Source organism: Anoplopoma fimbria, chromosome 8, assembly GCF_027596085.1.
Source record: "Anoplopoma fimbria isolate UVic2021 breed Golden Eagle Sablefish chromosome 8, Afim_UVic_2022, whole genome shotgun sequence".
NCBI lineage: Eukaryota > Metazoa > Chordata > Actinopteri > Perciformes > Anoplopomatidae > Anoplopoma > Anoplopoma fimbria.
Window position 1 is genome coordinate 21,537,273 of NC_072456.1, and position 21,339 is coordinate 21,558,611.

General features: G+C 43.2%; 1 protein-coding gene across 1 annotated transcript in view; it reads right to left on the reverse strand.

The window, feature by feature from the left end:
* Positions 1-11,728: 11,728 nt before the first annotated feature.
* Positions 11,729-21,339, reverse strand: part of sema6bb (sema domain, transmembrane domain (TM), and cytoplasmic domain, (semaphorin) 6Bb) — a 63,491-nt gene continuing 53,880 nt past the window's right edge. Inside the window, exon 16 of the mRNA XM_054602787.1 lies at positions 11,729-12,728. Within this exon, the coding sequence (XP_054458762.1) occupies positions 11,821-12,728 (908 nt within the window). The 3' untranslated portion in view covers positions 11,729-11,820. The remainder of the gene's footprint in view (positions 12,729-21,339) is intronic.

Genomic DNA, 21,339 nt, shown 5'->3' on the forward strand with positions numbered 1-21,339 from the left:
TTATTTCATATCTCTGCACGCAAACACAAGCGGTTATGTACAGATTAAACGTGGAATGTGAAATATCCTGCATGAAATTCATTTAGCATACATCTTTTCTAGGCCTACTACTGTGACAGTAGCCTAAATCTAGACAAAGACGCTCACTCTGGATCTGTCCTCATCAAACGGTGATCTAGAGATCATTCTCTGACTATGAGGTGAGCGACGAGGCCGAGCTGACCGGGTCAGAGAAAGCATGTGCTGCGTATCAGTCCCGTTGGTCTCGCTTTCAGCTCGTGGACGGCGGTAAGACAAGGCACAAGATAAGACGTATCGCGGCGAATGATCCGTAACGGCTCGGAGGAAGCTCAGCTTTCCATTAATCCAGCCGGCGTTGTGTTACGGCACATCAGAACTACAGATAATCACCAGGACCGGGCCTGGCACACTGACACAAATATATAGCCACAAAACATAAGCACACATGCGGCACGCACCCACGCACAGATGTCACAAAGACACAAGCTAAAATAAAAGATGAAATAAAAAGGTTAAATGAATACTAATACAGTCGGATTAAATAGCATTTTAACACCTGAAATTGAATGCAGTTACACACACGTGTGTTTCAGGGACATGAAATCGTTGCACTTTGTTTGATTTGCAAACGGGTGAAGTAGGTTTCAGGGAGCTGGATGAGTGGACAAACCCCAATGTTTATGTTTTAACATGAAGAGGAAACGGCACAGCATGAACACCCAGAATTCACTCAAAGTCCAGTCACGGTTACTCAATTTACTGCTTTTTTTTAACATCTTGCTTGGCAAAGTGCCTCTGCAACATGCTGACCCCTGAACTGGGTTTCCATGGAAACGCCTGGTTGCCTCACCAACAAGCAAAGCTGGACAATGTAATCTCAGGATCACATAAAGCAGGTAAACACCTTTATGTGCTGAGGCAAAGAAAAACAAAATGAGGACAATTTACTGGAAAATTGAGAAAGCGATTGAGGCAAAAAAAAAATGAAGGTTGCATTAAAGAGAGTACAGAGGGAGAAACAGGACAAAAGACCCCATCAGGCAAAAAGTATTCTTCTCTACTGCCTCGATAAACTCTTTCATCAAGTTTAAATCCAGGTGTCCTGCAGCCTTGTCACACAGGCAGCTCATATAAGAGAAAACCCTGAGTTCATTCATTAAAAAAACATTGCCCTACATACAGAAGTATGGTTAACACCGGAAAGGAGTGAATGAATGAACTATAGCAGTTAATGACATTTTGATTGAATGTGATGCAAACATATCTCTCTTCTAATCTCAGTGACTGCTGAAGTATATAAAATCTAATTTTGTCTTTACACTTATTTTGAAAAAGAAATGGTTTACTTTTTCTTTGAACACTGCAGTGCAGTAATGATATGATATCAGACTTTGGGATAATTGGCCTATTTTGCACTATGCAGTATTATCTGTCATATTTGAGTCTCTGGGGCCGTGTTACTGCCACACACACTTTGATATGCAAAACATTCTGTTCCGTCAAAAGCTGCTCATTTTACTCAGTTGCCGGCAAAACTGCACCATGTGAGAAAAGATGATCAAACTACTGCAAAGGGTATCACACTGCTGGAAACAAAGGGGGTGCAGACAATTTACAGCTGCATTTAGAAAGTGGCTTTGTGATGTCATCATCAGCGTTAGAGTCTTTGGTTTGCTTATTTAAAAAAAAAAGAAGTAAGTTCTGTTTTAAATCTATGTAAAAAAAAAAAGATGCTTTGAGTGATAGTGGATGGTTTAGGTGACAGGAAACAAGTGGAAAGAGAGAGGAGGAATGATGTCGGGGAAAATAAATCCCCTGCTTGAGGTAGAAGCGGGGACATTGGGATCATATTATTGTGATGGACGACAAAAGGTGCCTGAGGCATTACACACCATAACGCACGGGAAGTATAAAAAACATGTTTACTTACAGCTCACAGACTGTAGCCGGCGGTGATGAAATATCTGCTTCTCATGCATGTCTTTGCAGTGCTGTGACTGCAGATGCAAAAAAAACAAAAAAACACAAACTCAGAGGTGTTTGTTTTTCATGAGGATGTTTGTCGTCTCTTTCCCACACTGTTTGCACAGGGTGCAGCTGCGCACCCTGCTGACTTGCCAATTAGGGCCTACACATTTACGCACGCACCCTGTTGATTTTCCAATTACACCTACCCATCCCCACAAACGCTGCTGACTGTAATTAGGCCTAAAGCGCTCTCGGTGACTCACAGAGGTTTATTGCATTTAATGTACAGCTATCAAACTCCACTTAGAAATCACACGAAACAAAGTTAGAAAGATATGTTTGGATGAAAAGAAATTGATAAGATTCAGGTTGCAGAGTACACCTGGACGGCTGCACTGCAGAGCTCCCAGTCCTCCAAACAGGCAGAGTTTTGTGTTCATACATAGCTGAGTAGTGAATTTAAGTGAATTAATTATGTAGCTATCTTACTGCAGTGAACTTAACTGGCCTAGTTAGGTAGCTCTTGTATCTCTAAGCGCAAAGTTACTGCACAGAAAATAAACAAGAATGCAGAGTTTACACATAAAGCAAAATAAAACTTTAAGCAGCTGGACCTTGAGCATTAATTCTACTTCCACAGACATCTCACCAAACCAACAAATCACCAGATCACCTCCAAATATATACATTAAAAAAGGACTATGACCTCATGATGTGTAGCAGCTCATCTAACACTGTGACTGTCCTTCAGCTAACGCAACACAACTACTCCTAACGCATAAGAATGATTCAAGTGTGCTTCTTTGGATAAACCGGTACAGACAACATGCCACAGGCTAACATGGAATGTGAAATATCCTGCATGTAATTAATTTAGCACACTCAAAAGTTATACAGTGTGTCCACCTGGGGGCTCTCTGCTCCCACGCCAGGTGCCAGATTAGATTTTAAGGTTCTGCCTATCAACATAAACTTGCATTCATTGTATTCTTATTTCATTATCCCCCTCTTACTGATATGCTTGTCCCCACTCATTTCCTCATGTGGTTCTCAATCAGTTATTACATTCCAAGCATTTTGTGTAAAATATTTAAAATATTTTGGTGAACAAATACGAATTGTGCTTTGGATTGGATTTGGTTTTGATCCCTCTCTGAGCCAACTGGGAATAAACGCTGGAGGAGAGCAACTAATTAAATTCACTCTTTTATGGATTTGAGAGGTTTCAGCTCTGTTTTAGTATTTTTTTTTCCCCAACAGCTAACACCGCCACCTGGTGGTCAAGATGGTTATTGCAAAGCACCTGCAATATGCTACAGCAGTTATTGTGTGAGGAATATTGTCTGATTTATGAGCAACATCTTACATTACAGATAGAAAGAAACGATGACAGAAAATACACTAATTAAAAAAATTATACTTATATATGTATATGCTTTTGTTTTTTGTTGGATGCAGGGTTTTCAGGTTTATCACACCCGCATAACTCCATTTTTTATGTGTGTGTAGGAAGTTTGCTTATCAATTAAGCATCCCTGTATCAATGTTAACATCATGACCTTTCCACCATGTGTCTGAATGACACAATGTTAAGGTCGTGAGTTGTGTTTCCCAAAACCAATTAATTTGACCTCTGTAAAAGCTACATTGTTTCATTAATATCAAAGCGACTGAGAGGTCAAAACCTCCTCTTCTCTCTGCAAAAGATCAGCTTTACTGTGAGACTGAAATCATTTAATCTTTCATCAGGGTCATCAGGGTCATCAGGGCCACAAGCAGAAACACATTGGCCTCTTTGTTTGTTAAATTATAAGGTCTCACTAAATTATAGAGCAAAGTAAAACAGTGGAGTACAATTTATCTTGTGTCCACCTGTCAGCCATTTCAGTGTCCATGATTGACCAGAAAGGTATAAATGTTTCAGTTAATGTGTTCATTAAATGATTTGATTCTCGCATCACTTTTCCCTGTTAACTGACGATTGTGTTGGATCAAGCTGTTGTTAGTGGTTTGGACGTTACATTTTGGTAATTAAAACCGTTAATTTGTTATTATGCTGCTGAAAAGCTTCTTCCCTCACACACCCCGATGACAATACAATATTAAAATGTGTCTACCACTCTGGCACACACAACATGTTGTTTTTGGTAAAAACCTACATTTGTCTAGTCGTACACAAACAAACAGTATGAAGAAAACAATTAGGAAAAGGAAGTATTTGGAGACCAAAATATTGAAATGCCAGCTGGCATTACATGGAGCTCAGCTGTGGAGTAGGGAGTGAAATCAAGGAGAGTATACCCAGTGGCACCGTTTCAGCCTCTTCATTAATCAGATTCATCATAATGAGAGAGTGTGTGTGTGTGTGTGTGTGTGTGTGTGTGTGTGTGTGTGTGTGTGTGTGTGTGTGTGTGTGTGTGTGTGTGTGTGTGTGTGTGTGTGTGTGTGTGTGTGTGTGTGTGTGTGTGTCGAGGTTGCAGGAGGGAAGGACAGGAAGGAAGAAAAGTAAAGAAAAGCAAAGACAGACAGACAGAATGATAGATAGATAGATAGATAGATAGATAGATAGATAGATAGATAGATAGATAGATAGATAGATAGATAGATAGATAGATAGATAGATAGATAGATAGATAGATAGATGATGTATTGCATAGTGTCACGTACACTCCCTCATACTGCTTCACAGGTCTGGTCTGGGTGTAAACAAGCTGTAAATTCTCCTAAAGCTGGCACATGCAGTCACCTTAAATCTGCAGAGGAGAGAGAGAACAAGTCACCGTCCACCTCCCTCCTCCTCCTCCTCCTCCTTCGTTCCTATCACTCCAGTACTGCAGCACTGGAGGGCTTCAGTCCCATAAAACATCGGCGAAGGAGAGCTCCTGACAGGTACCTCACAGTCCTCCACCACTCAACAGATGTGAAATGGCCTGATAAGCTCCCCAGAGAGAAGAAGAGCTGGTTTGGGGTGAGGGTTGGGGGAGGGGAGTAGATATCTCTCTACACTGGCAATATGAAGTGACAGGTAAATGACAATTTCTCTCACTGATTTACAATTTTTTTTTTTATGATTGTTCTAGTGAAAATGCAGAAGTCTTGCTCCAGGCTTTTGGCATTTATTGCAACCCTGATAAAGTGTCTTTTAGAGATACAGCTCCCTCTAATGAAGACTGGTGGTACTACACCACAACAGTGTGCAGCTCCGAGTTCTAATGCTGCTCAGAGCTCTCAGAGGAGGAAATAGTGGCCTAAGAGAAAAAAAAGTAGGTCAGTGACTGCGTTTCATGTAAGAAGGGTGAGGGGGTTATGATATATGATACTACTGTTGAATTAAAGAGTAGGCTAAAAATAGATTGCAATAAATGTCAGCTAATACACCAGAGGAACAACATCAGCATCAACAAGAGCCCCTATGTTAATGGCTGTGCACTCTGCAGTCTGTGCTCACAACTACTGCTATTAATTATGAATATACAACTGCCTTCCTCAGTGTAGAATGAACTAGAAGAAAATACACTAAACTCAGACACAAAGGCGCCTGACAATTAAGTAAGAATCAACAGTTGCATTAAATGTCACCAAGCAAACAACGTGAACATGTATGTAAAATGAAAAACTCCACAGCAGGGGCAGCTGTGGCAAAGGAGACTCTGCACCGCTGCGACAGACCGGTGTAGAACGCTCGCGACTATGTTGCTAGGCAACAGCGTGATGGCGACGAAGTGTTTGTTGACGTTCTGACCCGGAGAGATCAAGCTAGCTAGTTCAGCAGTGTGTTTAATGAATGCTGTTGCACTCAACTGTCTGAATGGCACGTGAAGTCAGAGTCTGCGCCAATTCAACTTCTCCTTCTCGGTCATTCTCAAGAACGATAGAACCAGTCCACTCGGTCCCTCTGTCCCAGTATAACCAGTCCAAACGTTCTCGCACACCCCACATAAGGTAAATCTTCCTCAGTTAATACGGAAGTAATGTTAGCATTTAGCATGTTAGCCAGAAATAGCGCGGCCACGGTCCCTGAACGCAAACATAAGGGTAGGCTAGTGTTATACCGCCCCCTAGCGGCCGCAGGTACACCTGCAGCTTCTTCTCAGATCTCTTTTTATATACAGTCTACCGCTGCAGCTGCAGGATTTCAGCTCTACTTTCTAAATAGCAAACTATGATAAATATCTAATATGTCAACTTTGCCCAGTTTAACAGGGTTGGCTAACACATACACTTGGCAATATCACCTTAATTGATTCAAGTAAAACTATTTATCAGTAAAAGAAAACAGCTACTGTGGCTTTTAAACACTAGTCTTACGTTATTGTTTCTCTACATAAGTAAACAGGTGTGCTGTGCTTAAGTACAATTTTGAGGTACTTGCCCCCTCCTTGAGTATTTCCATTCAGAGCTTCTTAATACTTCTACTACAATACATTTCAGAGTAAAATATACATCTCTCAGGCAGCTGTAGTTACTTTGATTTTACTTACAAAACATGATCAACTGATCATTTATCATCTTTGTGGACTTTGGGGATTTAACGCTCTAAAAAGGATTTTATTCTGTATAATAAATACCCCTGCATTTGATACTTTAAATACATGTGTCTGATACAACATATGTTATTTTTGAGTAGAATTTTTAATGCAGGACTTTCACAATGTGGTGGTCCTACTTGTATTTAAATAAACAATCTGAACACTTCTTCCACTACTGTGCAACTCAGTCACATAATGGTAACCGGCCAGAGACGTATTTAAAAAACAACACATTTCCTTTTGCAATAATCACTGTGCTACAGGTTATTTAATGTTATCATCAATGATATGAATCAATTGAGGAAGTCAAATATACAGCAGTCAATGACGACACGTTTGGAGATCAATGTCTGAGTGGTTTATTAGAATAAGAAAGTTGACACAGAGCAAAGTCTCCATGCGGAGTGACAGGCAGAGCTCAGGACGATGTGGAGAATGGCGAACAACTGCTGGAGTGTGTTGGCGTTTGTGTGCGTGTAGCGTGTGTGTAGAGGGGGATGTGTGTACTGGGCAGTTGTCATTGGGTGCATGCACGTGTTGCGTTTTTGCGTGACGACGGACAGATTTCTTTTCGCGGACACAAGCACACACACACACACACACACACACACACTTGCATGTACTGTACAAATTCACACGTCGCTACTTCTGTACACACACAGAGGCTGTGTCGTCATGCAGCTACTGCACTTAAATTACATGTAAGCATCAAGGTTATGTACACGTAGTAGGGACATGTGTTGTCATCCGATGACGGGCGTGAACCATCCCGAGGGCCCTGGGGGGCAACGAGAGGGGGGCTAGCCTCTGGTGGGAGGGGGCCACAGAACGACGGGGTCCTTCACAGTAGCAGGAGAAAAAAATCCACTTTGCAGGAGAACTTAAGTCTGTATGAGTTCATTCGCTCCTCCTCGTCCTCTCCGTTTGCTTTCAGATTCAGCATCCAAACGGGACACACACACACACAACACCTCAGTGCTGCTCACAGTACCGCTTCATTGTCACTGCCAATACCATAATAATCATGATAGTCTTCGGGGTTCGTCTTCATTGTCGTCATCAAATCCGGCACGCCAGAGAAAATTGAAATCATATACAATAATGTCCCATATAATTCCAAACCAAATATCTACCACAGAAACAAACTATAGAGAAAAACAAACATGACAGAAATGATCGGTGCTGACTCAATACATCAACAACTTTAAGAAAATGCAAAAAAATGTGGATTTTGTTTTTTTACGCCTTGTTTTTGTGCTTTTTTAATTTTCCCCCTTTCGTACGTTGGCTCGGAAGGGAGTGCGATGATGGATTACGTACAAGTTAGCCTCCAATTGTGGACTCTTTCTGGGGCAAAGAGCACATACAGCACAGTGGAGCGCTGAAGGGCAAGATGGCAGTTATTGGCTGGGGGGGGGGGGGGGGGGGGGGGGGGGGGGGGCATCGCATCACTGGGCCACAGGGCACAAACAACCCCAACACACACAAAAGGCATGGACACTTTAAACAAGCACACAGACACATCCTGATAAATAAGAACACAGACAGACTGGGTCACGAGGTGCTGGGTGGGAACTTCACGTGTGTGTGTGTGTGTGTGTGTGTGTGTGTGTGTGTGTGTGTGTGTGTGTGTGTGTGTGTGTTGATATGTGCAGTGTAGAGATAAGTGTGTGTGTGTGTGTGTGTGTGTGTGTGTGTGTGTGTAGGACTAGAGGCAATATGTGTCAACAAAACTCCCAACAAAATCATTTCTAAGGAAAGGAAAGCAATTTACCGCATGAGAGGCTTTGAAAATGTCTTAAAAAAAAAAGTTAAGGACATTAAGGATTTGATGTAAAATAAAGCGGGATTTCTGTGAATTACTTTGATTTCTGTTTCTGTCACCGACTCATTATATTAACAAGCTAACCTTTAATAGCGACAAACAGGATGAAGGCGCAGCCTGGACATAAATTAGGTGGAGATAATACGTGTGTGTGTGTGTGGAAAGATGCAGCAGTGTGAGTCTGTTAATAAAAAAAGGAGCTTGAAAGAAGGAGACAAAGTGCAGCTGTTGAAAAGAGGAGGAATGGGAATGACATGAAGTATGTAGAGAAGAGGGAGGATGATGGCTCTAATAAACAGACTGACTTCCACGAGGCTACACCTGAATTCCTCAGCTGCCCTGTAATGTTGAACGAATGTAATCAAATCATCCAGTCAGTAAGATAACATCATGTACCGTACCTTTCCCCAGGAACCAGTCAGTGTCGGCCTATTTCAAGCATGAGCTCTGTTTCTGATCTTAATTCAATTGCATCCCCGGATTTGGTTTAAAGGGACGACGGAGAATTTATGCGTGTGCATGCAAGAGTGAGTGTGTGTGTGTGTGTGTGTGGCTGGTGGTTAGTAAACGGGTAAAGAGCTGGTTGGAACGTGCACCTCCCTCTGAGGGCGAATGTGTCTGTAGTAATCTTCTCAAGGGCTCATCAGGCCATTAGAGGGGTTTCGGGAATGTACTTTGCCTAATCAAGCATGTTTAGTGAAACACCGGAGGAGATGCAGAGCGAGGACACGGCTGGCTGGGCGAACCAGGCCGAGACATAGAGGCCTCACACACACACACACACACATACACACATAAACGCACACACACACACACACACACACGCACGTAGACAAGCAGCACTCAGGTCACAGCAGAGTTGGAGACGGAGGGAGATAAAGGGAGTCAGCCGGGGTGGTGGAGGTTCTCCGTATCCTCGGCACTAATGACCTGTTTCAGGGGGGAATGTGTAAAGAATACACTGTACTAATGTGCCGAGGCGGTAATGCAGTAACATCATGTTCGCCCGCCTGACCTCCTCCTCTGTCCTTGCTTTCATAAATCTCTTTCACTAGCTTGTCTGATGCAGCACCTCCAGCTCTGGCTGTGTAGGTTTTAATATTCTTTTTTTTTATTAGGACAGGGTGCTGAAGCTCAATGCTGCTTTGGTGAAATGTGTCTGTGGCACTGAGTTGTGATCAACTGTCAGCTGGTTTTTGGTCTGATTTCTAATCTTTTTTTTTTTTTTTTTTTTTAGGATCGAACAGTCCTTAATTCAAATTGAAATTTGGACAGATTTACCAGTTTCTTTTTCAGAGAAGGTTTTCATGCAATTCTTGTTTAGACAATGTCATTACTTTGGCTTTTGTTGTCAAATGGATAACAGAACATTTCAAACAATAAATGTTTAATAATTAATATTATTATTTATTTAATAATAAATTCAAATGATACCCTGCACTAATTTGTACATTCTGATATGCTTCTCCATTTAAGCCCAAATTTATTTGTCAAAAACTCACACAAAGGTCTCCGACACTGTTAGCCTGGATATGTGAATGTCAAGCAAAGGGTCGCCGCAAAACATTAATGGCTCAATAGAGAAAGAAACAAGGGGAGAAACAAAAGAGGAAAGGGTGAGAACCAAAGCACAACTGATCAAAGCAGATTTTTTTTACACTCAATATGAGTAACGCATTCATGGACACAAACCCCAAAGAGACTCACACGCACAAGCCGACAGACACAAAAAAAAACAGCCCCTCTAACACACCGTGACCCAGATGAACTAAAGCTATCTCTGGATCTACATTTGAATCGAGAACGGATGGGAACACACACAAAAAAAAAAAAAAAACGGAAAATATCAAAAGATCAGACAACGGACTGAAAGAGTAACTCCACACCCAAGTACACCCATGCCCATCTGTTTTCTTTGTTGTGAAACACACACTGAAAGGGATAAAGCCACAAGGGGGACGACCATTGTGACAGTTAGCGTTGCCCCAGCTCTGGCCTCGGCCCCCTTAGCTTCAGAACCTCTGCTCCTCCCAGTGAACCACCAGTGAGTGGGCGAAGCACTAAAGATGCCCGGTTCCTGGTTGGTACATCTCACATGACGGATGGAGCTGCTGTCCTCCTCATTGATATTCTGCTGGGCTGCGGCGCTGGGCTAGGTCTCTGACTCTTAACGGCTATTTGTTGCCGCAGTCTCCTCCTGCTTCTCGGGGCACAAAGAGGCTCAGTGTCGGGCAGAAGAGGCTGAATGGAACCTCCCAAGCGGCCGGGCCTCACGGACCCAGTCAGACAGCCACATCTCACATTCCCTCCTTCAGAATGGACTGCAGAGCCCACGGGGGCCTCGGGTCAGGGTCAGGCAGACCCGGGCATACTGAGAGGCAGCTAGGGGGGGGAAGAATGGAAAGGGGAGATATTGTTCCTTTTTCCCAGCACCCATCTCGTCCTGACATCTCTAAACACCAGTTTGCTTTGCTGAGAAAACAGTTATATTATAAAATATCAAATTAAATTGGCTTTTTCTTCTTCCTCATGTGTCTCATTATTGCTTCCTTTCACTTCATGATGGCTCTGAGGTACTGGGGACCGCAAAAAAATGTCAATGAGAGTCTCAACCCTTCACTGGCCGCTGGCCAACCACGCACACCTCTGATTGGTAAACACACGGAGACATATAATAAAATCCATTTGTCTCTCTGCGATTGTTTATAAAAAAAAAGGGAAAGTAATCTTAACTACAACTTCCTCCGTACAGAAATGTCATTATATAGGTATACTTCACAGTTAAGACAGGACACTGGTTGGGGTTGTCGTGGCCACTCACATTCACACACATACGCAATCACACACACACAATCACATACACACACTGCATGATTCATTGAGAGTCACGGCCCTCTGGCACGGCTACAACAGTTTTAGTCTCATCTGAAAATTCAAAGTAAAGCACATTGTTGTCTGCTGGATGCCACTGGCAGAAAAAAACCCAACAAAAGCCAAAAACAAATAAATTCACACTCAACAGAAGATCCATGGTGAACAAAATGGTGGAGGGAGACCTTTCACATTTGGCGCTGTAAGGGAAATTGTCTTCTTTTGTTTTCTTCAAATCTCCACCCTCTCCTTTCGAGAGGATTCCCTTTCCTTCGCACCCCCTCTCTTTACCTTACTGTTTGTCCTGTGGTGCAAAAGTCAAGCTCTGCGGGTTGTACCACTTACAGAGCAGAGGGGTGTGCACCTCAGATGAGGAGCAGAGGAGCGGAGACGTGAGGAGAGTTTGCTCCTCTTTTTCAACTGTCTCTTTGTCCCTCTCTTCAGTCAGCTGAATGACGTCAGAACATTGAATGACAGTGAGAGAGGACAGACAGGGTAAGGTTGGACCGGGAACGTGAGTCTGGGGGGGGTTGATTTATTCCAGTCTGCTGTTGGAGGGAATGGGTGTTCAGAGAGAGCTTGGTGCCAGGGCTCACGTACTTTGCCTCACTGGCCACTAGGGGTGCGCTCTCCCATGTTCTTCCCTAGAAGATGGCTGAAGTCAGCCAGTTCTCCCAGCCCTCGAGGCCCGTGCATATCTGGCCTGATGAGGCCCGGGCGCTGGGGGTGATAGGGCACTCCATTGTTGCTGTTGTAGTTGAGCGCCTCGTGACTCCAGCGAGGCTCCCCATAGTCCATGTGGGGCGTGGGAGCGGACACCACCCTCCGTCGGTCGGGGGAGTCCTGCGGCGTGGCCGGGTAGATGTATTCTCCCGCTGAGTTCCTCAGGGTGCCACTGGGACGACTGCCGCCGTGCTCCCCTCTCTGGGTGGCTAGGATCAGGTAGCGCTGGCGCTCTGTGTGCGGTGGCAGCACCACCTCCCCCGGGTCCTCTATCCGGACCATCCCTCCACCGCCTCCGCCTCCGTGAAGGAACTTGGAGCTCAGGTAGATGACAGAGTTGTTGGGGCAGGGAGTCCCCACGGCGGTGAGGAAGGTCTGGCTCTGGTCCCAGTCGGTGTCTGGGAGACGCATGGAGCGTTTCTGCTGCAGCGGGGTCTGCTCCGGGGTCGGCAGCAGGCCCGGGTCCATCTCTCCTTTGGGCCAGCCGTTGGGCATGACGAAGGGGTTGTCCGCCTGTGAGCGACGCCTCTCGCCGCCGCTGGTTCTCGTGACGCTCATTACCGACCCGCTGCGGCCCTGTCCCAGCATGCTCTGCTCTTTGTCACCTTTTCGGCGGGTGCCGCTGGCCCCGGAGCCTCGAGAGTGGCGGTGGCGGTGACTCATGATCCAGCAGACGACGAGTCCGGATAGGATAGCTCCTGTCGCGAAAGCGGAAACGGCAGACACCACCAGCAGGTTTACAGACACCAGACCATCAGGCTCCTCGATGAAGCTCTCTTGGAGCAGCATTCCTACACAGAGAGAGAAGTACAATCACAAAGTCCATCAATCAACTGGTGGAAATAGGTTCAATATTTCCTGTATTAAACATGTGGGAGTTAAAAAACAGCAAGACAAAATGGCCAATTTTCTCTCTCACTCCGTGGGTGGGAATGGCCGTATGCTTTCCAGCCAAGGTATAATTGCCTTGATTACGTAAAGTGGATGGTGACTTTAATAGCGGTAATAACTGTCTTCCTGATTGAGAATGGCTCTCAACCCTAACATGTTTCACAACATTAGCTTTACAGGGAGAGATGCCAAGTCTGGCATTAATGGTGAGTAATAAATCCAAAGTTTCATATTACATATACCAGTTATACTTCCCTAGATGTTTGTTCTGTATACACTACTTGTGGCTAATAAGTATTTTTATTAAAAACAGTACATATAATAATCTATTAAGCTGATATAAAACACCTCACTAGCTGGATACTGCTCGGCTTTTTGTCCAAACACAGTAAAAGCAGCTATCTTTCACTGATATTTCTCCCCTGAGCTGCATCTATATGCCAGAAGCTTTCAAAAGATGAACATAAGGCGTCAGGCTTTTAGATAAAGGGTAAAATATCAGCAGACAACACCATGAATTCCTGTATTTATTTTATATAAAAACAGGATGAACTCCCTCTGAGAGAACTTTATGAATTATTGAAGATATGAGTACAGCTAGACCACAGCGCGGGCTGCCATGGATCAATTAGGAAAAATGCCATAAGAAAAGTTGTTCTTTGCAGCGTGAGCTCATGAGACCAACACGGACGGATACAATGAAATTGGGAATTGAATAGGGAAGCAGACTGGAGATAAACAGATGAAGGAACGGGGGAGGGGGTGTTACAGAGAGAGAGAGAAGTTGCCTAAAGCGAACTCGAACATTTGGGGCTTTAGACAAACATAGTAATAGTTGTTAAATTACAGCACCGATAGCGGGGGGGGGGAGTCTGCACAAAGGACAGTGAAATAAATCCTTTCTCACAGAAAATAAATGGATGTCATTAATAGACATCGGGAGCCACTTACTCACTTCCACACAGCACCGAGGAAGGAGAACGGAAGACAGAATGAACATACAGAAGAACAGCAGCGTTCTTTTTAAACAAACATACTCTTATTGTCTGACAAATTCATTTTTAATGGCAACAAATGGAGCTAGTTGTGGTGCAAATACGCCAACATGAGGCAGCCTGGTGGTTAATTAATGTGGCCTGTGGCTTGGTATAATAAAGTGTTACTCTACACGTTGACATTAAGCCGGGGAATGGCAGATAAAACCCTGTGAGAGACCGCTGAACTGCTGTGTTGTGCCGTGGGTGCTCTTGTACACATTAAAAGGAGCAAATTACCAAAAATTTAAAAAATTGAAGAATCTGTAAAAATAAATATTTTAGCTACAAAGTCAACTTTCAAGTTTCAAATGATTTTGGGAGGTTTGGGCACATTGGATTAAGCTCGTCTCAACCGCTTAGAGCTCAGAGCTGGTTTGTGTTTGTTGGCCACAAAAAATATATAAATAAATACATTTTAGCTTTAGCAGAAAACAGGTCTCAATGAAAAGTAAGCACATTCATTTCTCTTGGATGTCGTGACTGAACGCCTTTTCAAAGACACGAGTACAATGGCCTCTATGTGCACAGAGAAAGAAAAGACTAGAAAAATATCACTAAGGTGGTAACAACACTAACGCCGGTAACGCCGGGCTGAATGCTAACATCAGCATGCTAACATGCTCAGAATGGCAATTCTAACAGGTAGCACGTACAGTAATATTTAGCTTGTTAGCATGCTAATATTTGTTAATTAGCACCATACTCAAAGTACAGCTGAAGCTAATGGGGATGTCATTAGTTTTGCAGATATTTGGTCATAAACAATGTATTGGACAAATTAGCTTTGTGACCTGATGATGGCACTTAAAAGAAAGGGATGACTCAAATTTGTACAATTCATTCTGAGGGGAACATTAATCAAATATCACGGGAATCCATTCAATAGTCGTTGAGATATTTCAATAAAAATCACAAATGTCAACCTCGTAGTGGCACTGGAGGAAAAGTCAGCATCACCAAACACAGTATGACGTCTCAAACATTCATGGCAATCCATTGTTGTGATAGTTCAGTGTGGTCAAATTGAAAAGGCACGTTGCTGGGTAAAAATATAATTTTGTCAAATATTAGGTAAAACCGGAGCTTAAGGTAAAGTACTGTAAGGACTGGATAATGACCTAATATAAGGGGTTCATTGCCGGACTGCATAGCTCTACAGCAGTGGCCTTAAAGCAACACTGCACTCTAAAGAGTCCAGTTAACAAACAACCAGAATGATACTTCATCATTCATCCATCCGTCACTTGCATTTTCCCCTTAAAGCTCGGACAATATAGATCCTGGACACTTCCGATGCCACTCCATACTCTCAACAGGTTTGCAGTTTCCATCGACTGAGACCTGACATTAATCAAGTGGCCTTGTTGGTCAATCAATGTCCTTTTCAGCACTAATTAGTCCTTTATCACCCGCCCAATAGGCCCAGCGGTACACGTGGACACAGGCCTTTAGTTCCAGCCTGATAATTATGTGACATGCACAGTTCAGTTCAGTTCACAGTCGGACAAATCCTCCTGAGATCACATTTCATCAGCGGGATTGTGTTTCGGTCTTAAAGTGAGTGCTTGATGGAACAACGTCTTCTGCCCTCATTTCATTTTAACCTCCTTTTTTTCTTTGCTCTTCCTCTTCCATTAATTCATCACTGCCTCTGAATATTAATTTGGGAATAAAAGATTTACTTGAAATATTTTGATCTAAAGGCGGGTTGTTCAGATTAATTTTTCATCAACACTTTTTATGGTGCTTATGTCTATAATAAACCCACTTATAAAGCTTCATAATCTGCTGATAGTGCTGTGTAATTAAAGTCATAAGCACTCATACATATTCATAATACTGTATAACAATATTATTAAATAAATAAGTATCATAATACTTAATATTTGCTGGTCACTCACTGACTTTTTTTGCAAGGATCATAGTGTACTATAATTCCCATACTTGTTATACAAAATAAGCTTTATAATGCATTATTTAGATAAGAGAAACATTTATTTGAATCTATTTAGCTTAATCTTTAAGTTTGATATAAGTATAAGTATTATAAGTATGTTTATAATAACTTATAGACATAGGCGCAATAGAAAGTGTTTCAAACTTTCTTTTAACGTACTCCTGAAGTAGGTCCTTGTGTGTGTCTTGAGTTATGCATTTTAAAGTGTTTATTAAGATTTATTAAGGAGGTTAGTTTTGCCCATCGGGATGTAAAAACCTGAGTGCTCAATATCTCAAAATTGCCCTGAACACAGATGGCAGCTCATAACTCAGATCTCACGACGTATCTTTCTCTTTACTTCGTTCGTCATGCTGTCACACAGCCGGCTCGTATTTACATTAGCCTTTGCGTTTTAATTTAAGCTGTTGTGTACTTAAGCTGAGTTTAAATTGAATTTGACGTTCTATTCTCCTTGAGCACATTGTTGGCATCTTTGTTGCAGCAGCTTAAACAAAACCCAGATTCTTGCTGTATTTATTTTCATGTCTCAGGCCAATATTCAATTTTGGAAGGACTGCTAGTTTAAATTACATTATCTAGACTCTCCTCAGTTAAAAGGGTGTTTAAGGGGGCAGCAGAGGCAAAGAAACAAACACACACACACACACACGCACACACACACACACACACACACACACACACACACACACACTGGAGGAGTTTGAAAAGTCAAGTAATGAATTGATTCATTGCTGTATGTTTTTTTGAATAAACCGCAGCCTTGATGACTTTGTAAACAAAAACGAAGCGCTGCTGAAAATTGCCACATAACGGGGTAAAACCGCAAATCTCACACACACACACACACACACACACACACACACACACACACACACACACACACACACACACACACACACACACACACACACACACACACACACACACACACACACACACACACACACACACACACACACACCACATCTGGAATTGTTCTTGCTGTACTCAGCTGCAGAGCTTGTAGATATTTCTCTACCATTTACCTCAACTGTGGTCCAGGGTTGCTGTGTGGCACTTCAGATTAAATTCTGCACGCTGCAATAATACTGCTGTCATCCTCATGCAGGAGGAGAGGACTTGATGTGTGTGCGTGTGTGTGTGTGTGTGTGTGTTAGTGTGGCTTTCTGTGTGTGTAGCTGTAGGATGGAGACAGGCTGGCCTTCTCTCACAATATGCTTCCTCGACTCTCTTTCTCTTTGACTCTGACTTTCTGATAATGTTGATTTTTTTTTTGTGAATTTCTTTTATCCCCTCACATATTTCTGTCTTTCTTGGATGCACAACATGAAAACGGAAATATGTAGCCAGTGGCAATAAGCTGAAAGAGCTGATAGAAAGGAAAGGATAGATTTGGTAGTGGGTGTGTGTGTGTGTGTGTGTGTGTGTGTGTGTGTGTGTGTGTGTGTGTGTGTGTGTGTGTGTGTGTGTGTGTGTGTGAGGCTGCAGGTGTGAAGGTGGAAGTGTGTGTGTCGAGGCTGCAGGAGGGAAGGACAGGAAGGAAGAAAAGACAGACAGACAGACAGACAGAAGACAGACAGATAGATAGATAGATAGATAGATAGATAGATAGATAGATAGATAGATAGATAGATAGATAGATAGATAGATAGATAGATAGATAGATAGATGAACGTACACTCCCTCATACTGCTTCACAGGTCTGGTCTGGGTGTAAACAAGCTATGTGTGTGTGTGTGTGTGTGTGTGTGTGTGTGTGTGTGTGTGTGTGTGTGTGTGTGTGTGTGTGTGTGTGTGTGTGTGTGTGTGTGTGTGTGTGTGTGTGTGTGTGTGTCAGCAGGCAGGTTCCTATGCGTCCTACCGAGGGGTGACAGTAGAAGCAGCAGCGTTTGCACTCTCCCCTCCCCTTCAACTCCTTCTCCAATCTTGCAATCCTGCTCACTTATTAAAGACTAATAGAAGCCAACGGGTCTGCCTGTCAGCCTGACGCACACTGAGCTGCTTGTCTTCAGGCCTCCAGCTCCAATTACAGCGTAACAATGAGAGGAGAGGAGAGAGGAGGAGAGAGGAGGACAGGAGAGGAGAGGAGAGAGGAGGAGAGGAGGCGTGAGGGATTTAATATGGGCTGTGGAAAAGGGAGAAGGGAGGAGAGAAAATTACTTGAGATGAAACAAAAGTGTTGAGAAGATGAGAGTAGGACACGGCTGATGAAAAGAGTAGAGGGTGAAGGGAGGAGAGGAGGGAAGGAGAGGAGAGAAAGAAGAGGAGAGCAGAGGAGGGAAGGAGAAGAGAAGAGGAGGCTAGAGGGATTTAATATGGGCTGTGGAAAAGGGGCGGAGAAGAGAGGAGAAAAAATTACATTAGACAAAAGAGGAGACTTGAAACAAAGGAGTTGAGAAGTTGAGAGGAGGACACGGCTGAAGAAGAGGGAAGAGGTTTATAAAGGGAGGAGAGGAGAAGAAAGGAGAGGAGAGGAGGGAAGGATAGGAGAGGAGAGGAGGGAAGGATAGGAGAGGAGAAAATAGGAGAGGAGAAGAGGGAAGGAGAGGAGAGGAGAGTTGAGTGATCTTTTATGGGTTGAGGAAAAGGGAGGAGCAGTGAGGAGAGAAAAAGGACATGTGACGACAGAGAAGGAATTGAAACATAAAGTTGAGAAGATGAGAGGAGGACACACTGCTGAAGAAAAGAGCAGAGAGGAGACGAGGGCATAAGTGAGGATTAAAGAGGTGAAGAGGAGAGAGAAAAGGGTAGAGGAGGAGAGTAAGGAGGAGGGAAGAGCTTGTACCAAACGGATGGAGGGCTCGGTCGTTGAAAGCAACACTGATACACTGATGTGTGTACAATATTTTATAAACTTAACATTTGCAGCAGTGACTAAAATTCAAACCGCTAAAGAGCGTGAACGTGGTTAAAGTTTCTCGTTGGTATTCGATTTCCTATTGTCATTTAACTTAACACCCTGTATCGTCCTTCCCTCCCGCCAATCCTCTTGTTTGCTGTTAATCCCCTCATCTCTCTCTCTGTCTCTCTCTCTCTCTCTTCCCTTTGATCAGCGGGGGTGGCGCCACCATGGGAGTAATGGCTTAAAAAATCCAGAAGACAAGTGAAGTAACTTTTCCCCTCTCACACTTTCAAATCAAGGTCGTTCCCCGCACGATCAAATGTAACATCTGCGCGACAAAGTGAAGTTCCCGTTACAAGCGAACGTGACAGCTGCGCTCATGTAAAAATCTGGGTGATTTCTTTAAAATGTTCCCCCTTCATGTCTTCCGCTCTCATTTCTCCCTCCGCTCTGCCGGTGAGTCAGGCAAATTAATGAAAAACCCTGCTAGCTCAATGTCAGTTGTTAAACATGTCCCTTGATTAGAGCACTGGCAGATGACTCGGTGATGAACTCGGCCTCATGCTCACAGTTTGGCGTCGCGCTTTTCGACAATGGCCTCGTACGAACATGTGTGTGTGCGTGTGTGAGATAAAGACCGAGAGTCAGACTGATGAGGGAGGGATTTTTAACCCATCATCTGATTAGAAGTGTTCATCAAAAGGATGATCAGTGTTTATTGCAACTTGGGTCTAATTTTCATAGTTTTGGCAATCGAGTATGATAGCACTGTACTCATCAATGTAATTGCTGAAATCTGGGAAACACTGGAGCAACATTACAATGAAGTCTGGCAAGAAACACCAGCGTTTAAACAATCAGAGACGCTGATGTTCAAGCTGGAGAATCTAACACAAATTCCCAAACCTCTGAAAGATCGGAGGATATTTAACACGCAACGAAGAAAAACATATTTCTAATAAACAAAATGAGTACGTCGGTTTTTCTTCTTCTGAAGTATTTGAGAGTTTTGCATCGCCATGCCTGTAAAAATCAAAAATGTAAACAATGTGAAGGGAAAATTGCTCTTTGGCTCAGCTGTTCATAACTCATAATAATATGCAATGTTCACAAACCAAAAAGGTTGGGAACTAATGCTAAACTTAAACTTTAGTAATTGCACCCAAGATGTATGGCATAATCCCTCATTGAACAGGAAAACTGTGTGTGCTCATAACTACAACAGGTGTGACAATAAAGATAAAGAAGCCAGGTTGGTAACTGGATGTTTCAGCAGACAGGAAATTAATTAGCCTTTTGTTTATTCTTCCAAAAAAGTTTGTCCAACCAGGTGTTTAAACCTTTACGATTTTCTGACTCCTCGTGTCCTTGTCTTGTTGGATTTCTTCATAGGTAATGTCCTTAATGCTCTCAGATTTACGCGATGTACTCGGCAATTCAAGTTGGGCGGCTGTGGCGTAGTGGAGAGCAAGGTAGTTCTCCAATCAGAGGGTCGGTGGTTTGATACCCGGCTTCGGCTTCGGTCGATGTGTCCTTGGGCAAGACACTTAACCCCAAGTTGCTCCCGAAGGCTTGCCATCGGTGTGGACTGGATGTTGCATGAATGTTAGTTAGAGTCTGATGGTGGCACCTTGCATGGTAGCCTGTCATCAGTGTGTGAATGGGTGAATGATATGTAATATACTACTGATTGTAAGTCGCTTTGGATAAAAGCGTCTGCTAAATGACTGTAATGTAATGTAAGTTTCCATGTGAAAGACTTGAAAAAAAAAGTCAACCCCCTGTCCTTCTTTTGCTCTAGCATTTTCCAAAACTGAGTGGATGTGAGAAAACAAACAGGATATGAACGTCCCTCTTTTTTTATTCTTTACACAATTAATTCTGTCACTTTTCATTCGTACGAACAAGTGCAAGACTATGAATGCTTCTCGGGGAGAAAATTAGCGCCGTTATCTCCATAATGTTCTCTAATAATCTTCTCTTCTCTCTCTATGACAGCTGGCTTTAGACTCCTCCTTCGAGTGTCGCCGTTTGGAACAGCTATAAACACTTATGATCTCCGACGTGGTTAGACAACATGTTGCACAAACCAGTTCATTTCTAGCAGAACCCAACCCTTATGTTTACTGATGGTGATTACCGAAACTACCAAAACCATGTTTTCATGAATTTCAAATAACTGTTTCATCAGCTCCCCCTCGTTTTTTTGATTACTGCCTGCAGGTTTTCAGCTAGTTTAGATGTTAACAAATTAATTTTGGAACTATTTGAGGCTTCCTACAGTTCAATAAGTTCCCTCATCAAAAGCCAGGCAAGGGAACTTTTATGCAGTTTTGAGAGCTCGAATACATGTATTAGAAACGCAGCATATCAAAACAGAACAAAGAGACTTCACAGCATCCCGGTGGACCTGTCGATGCCACGAGCACACACTTCTGAGCTTGATAGGTTACGACTCTGTCAGCGAACCGCCACTGATCTGAGGGCCTTTCATCTCCAGAACCCACCATTTCTCTGCATGTTAATGTGTTTATGCACGCAGTGACGGCGGGGATGCACGCGGCGAAGCACGTGCGGCGCCGTGTGAATAAGCGCGTATAGACGTATGAATATGTGTGTGTGTTAATAAGTGCTGCCTGCACCCATGGCTCAGTGATTTTGCTCATTATCCT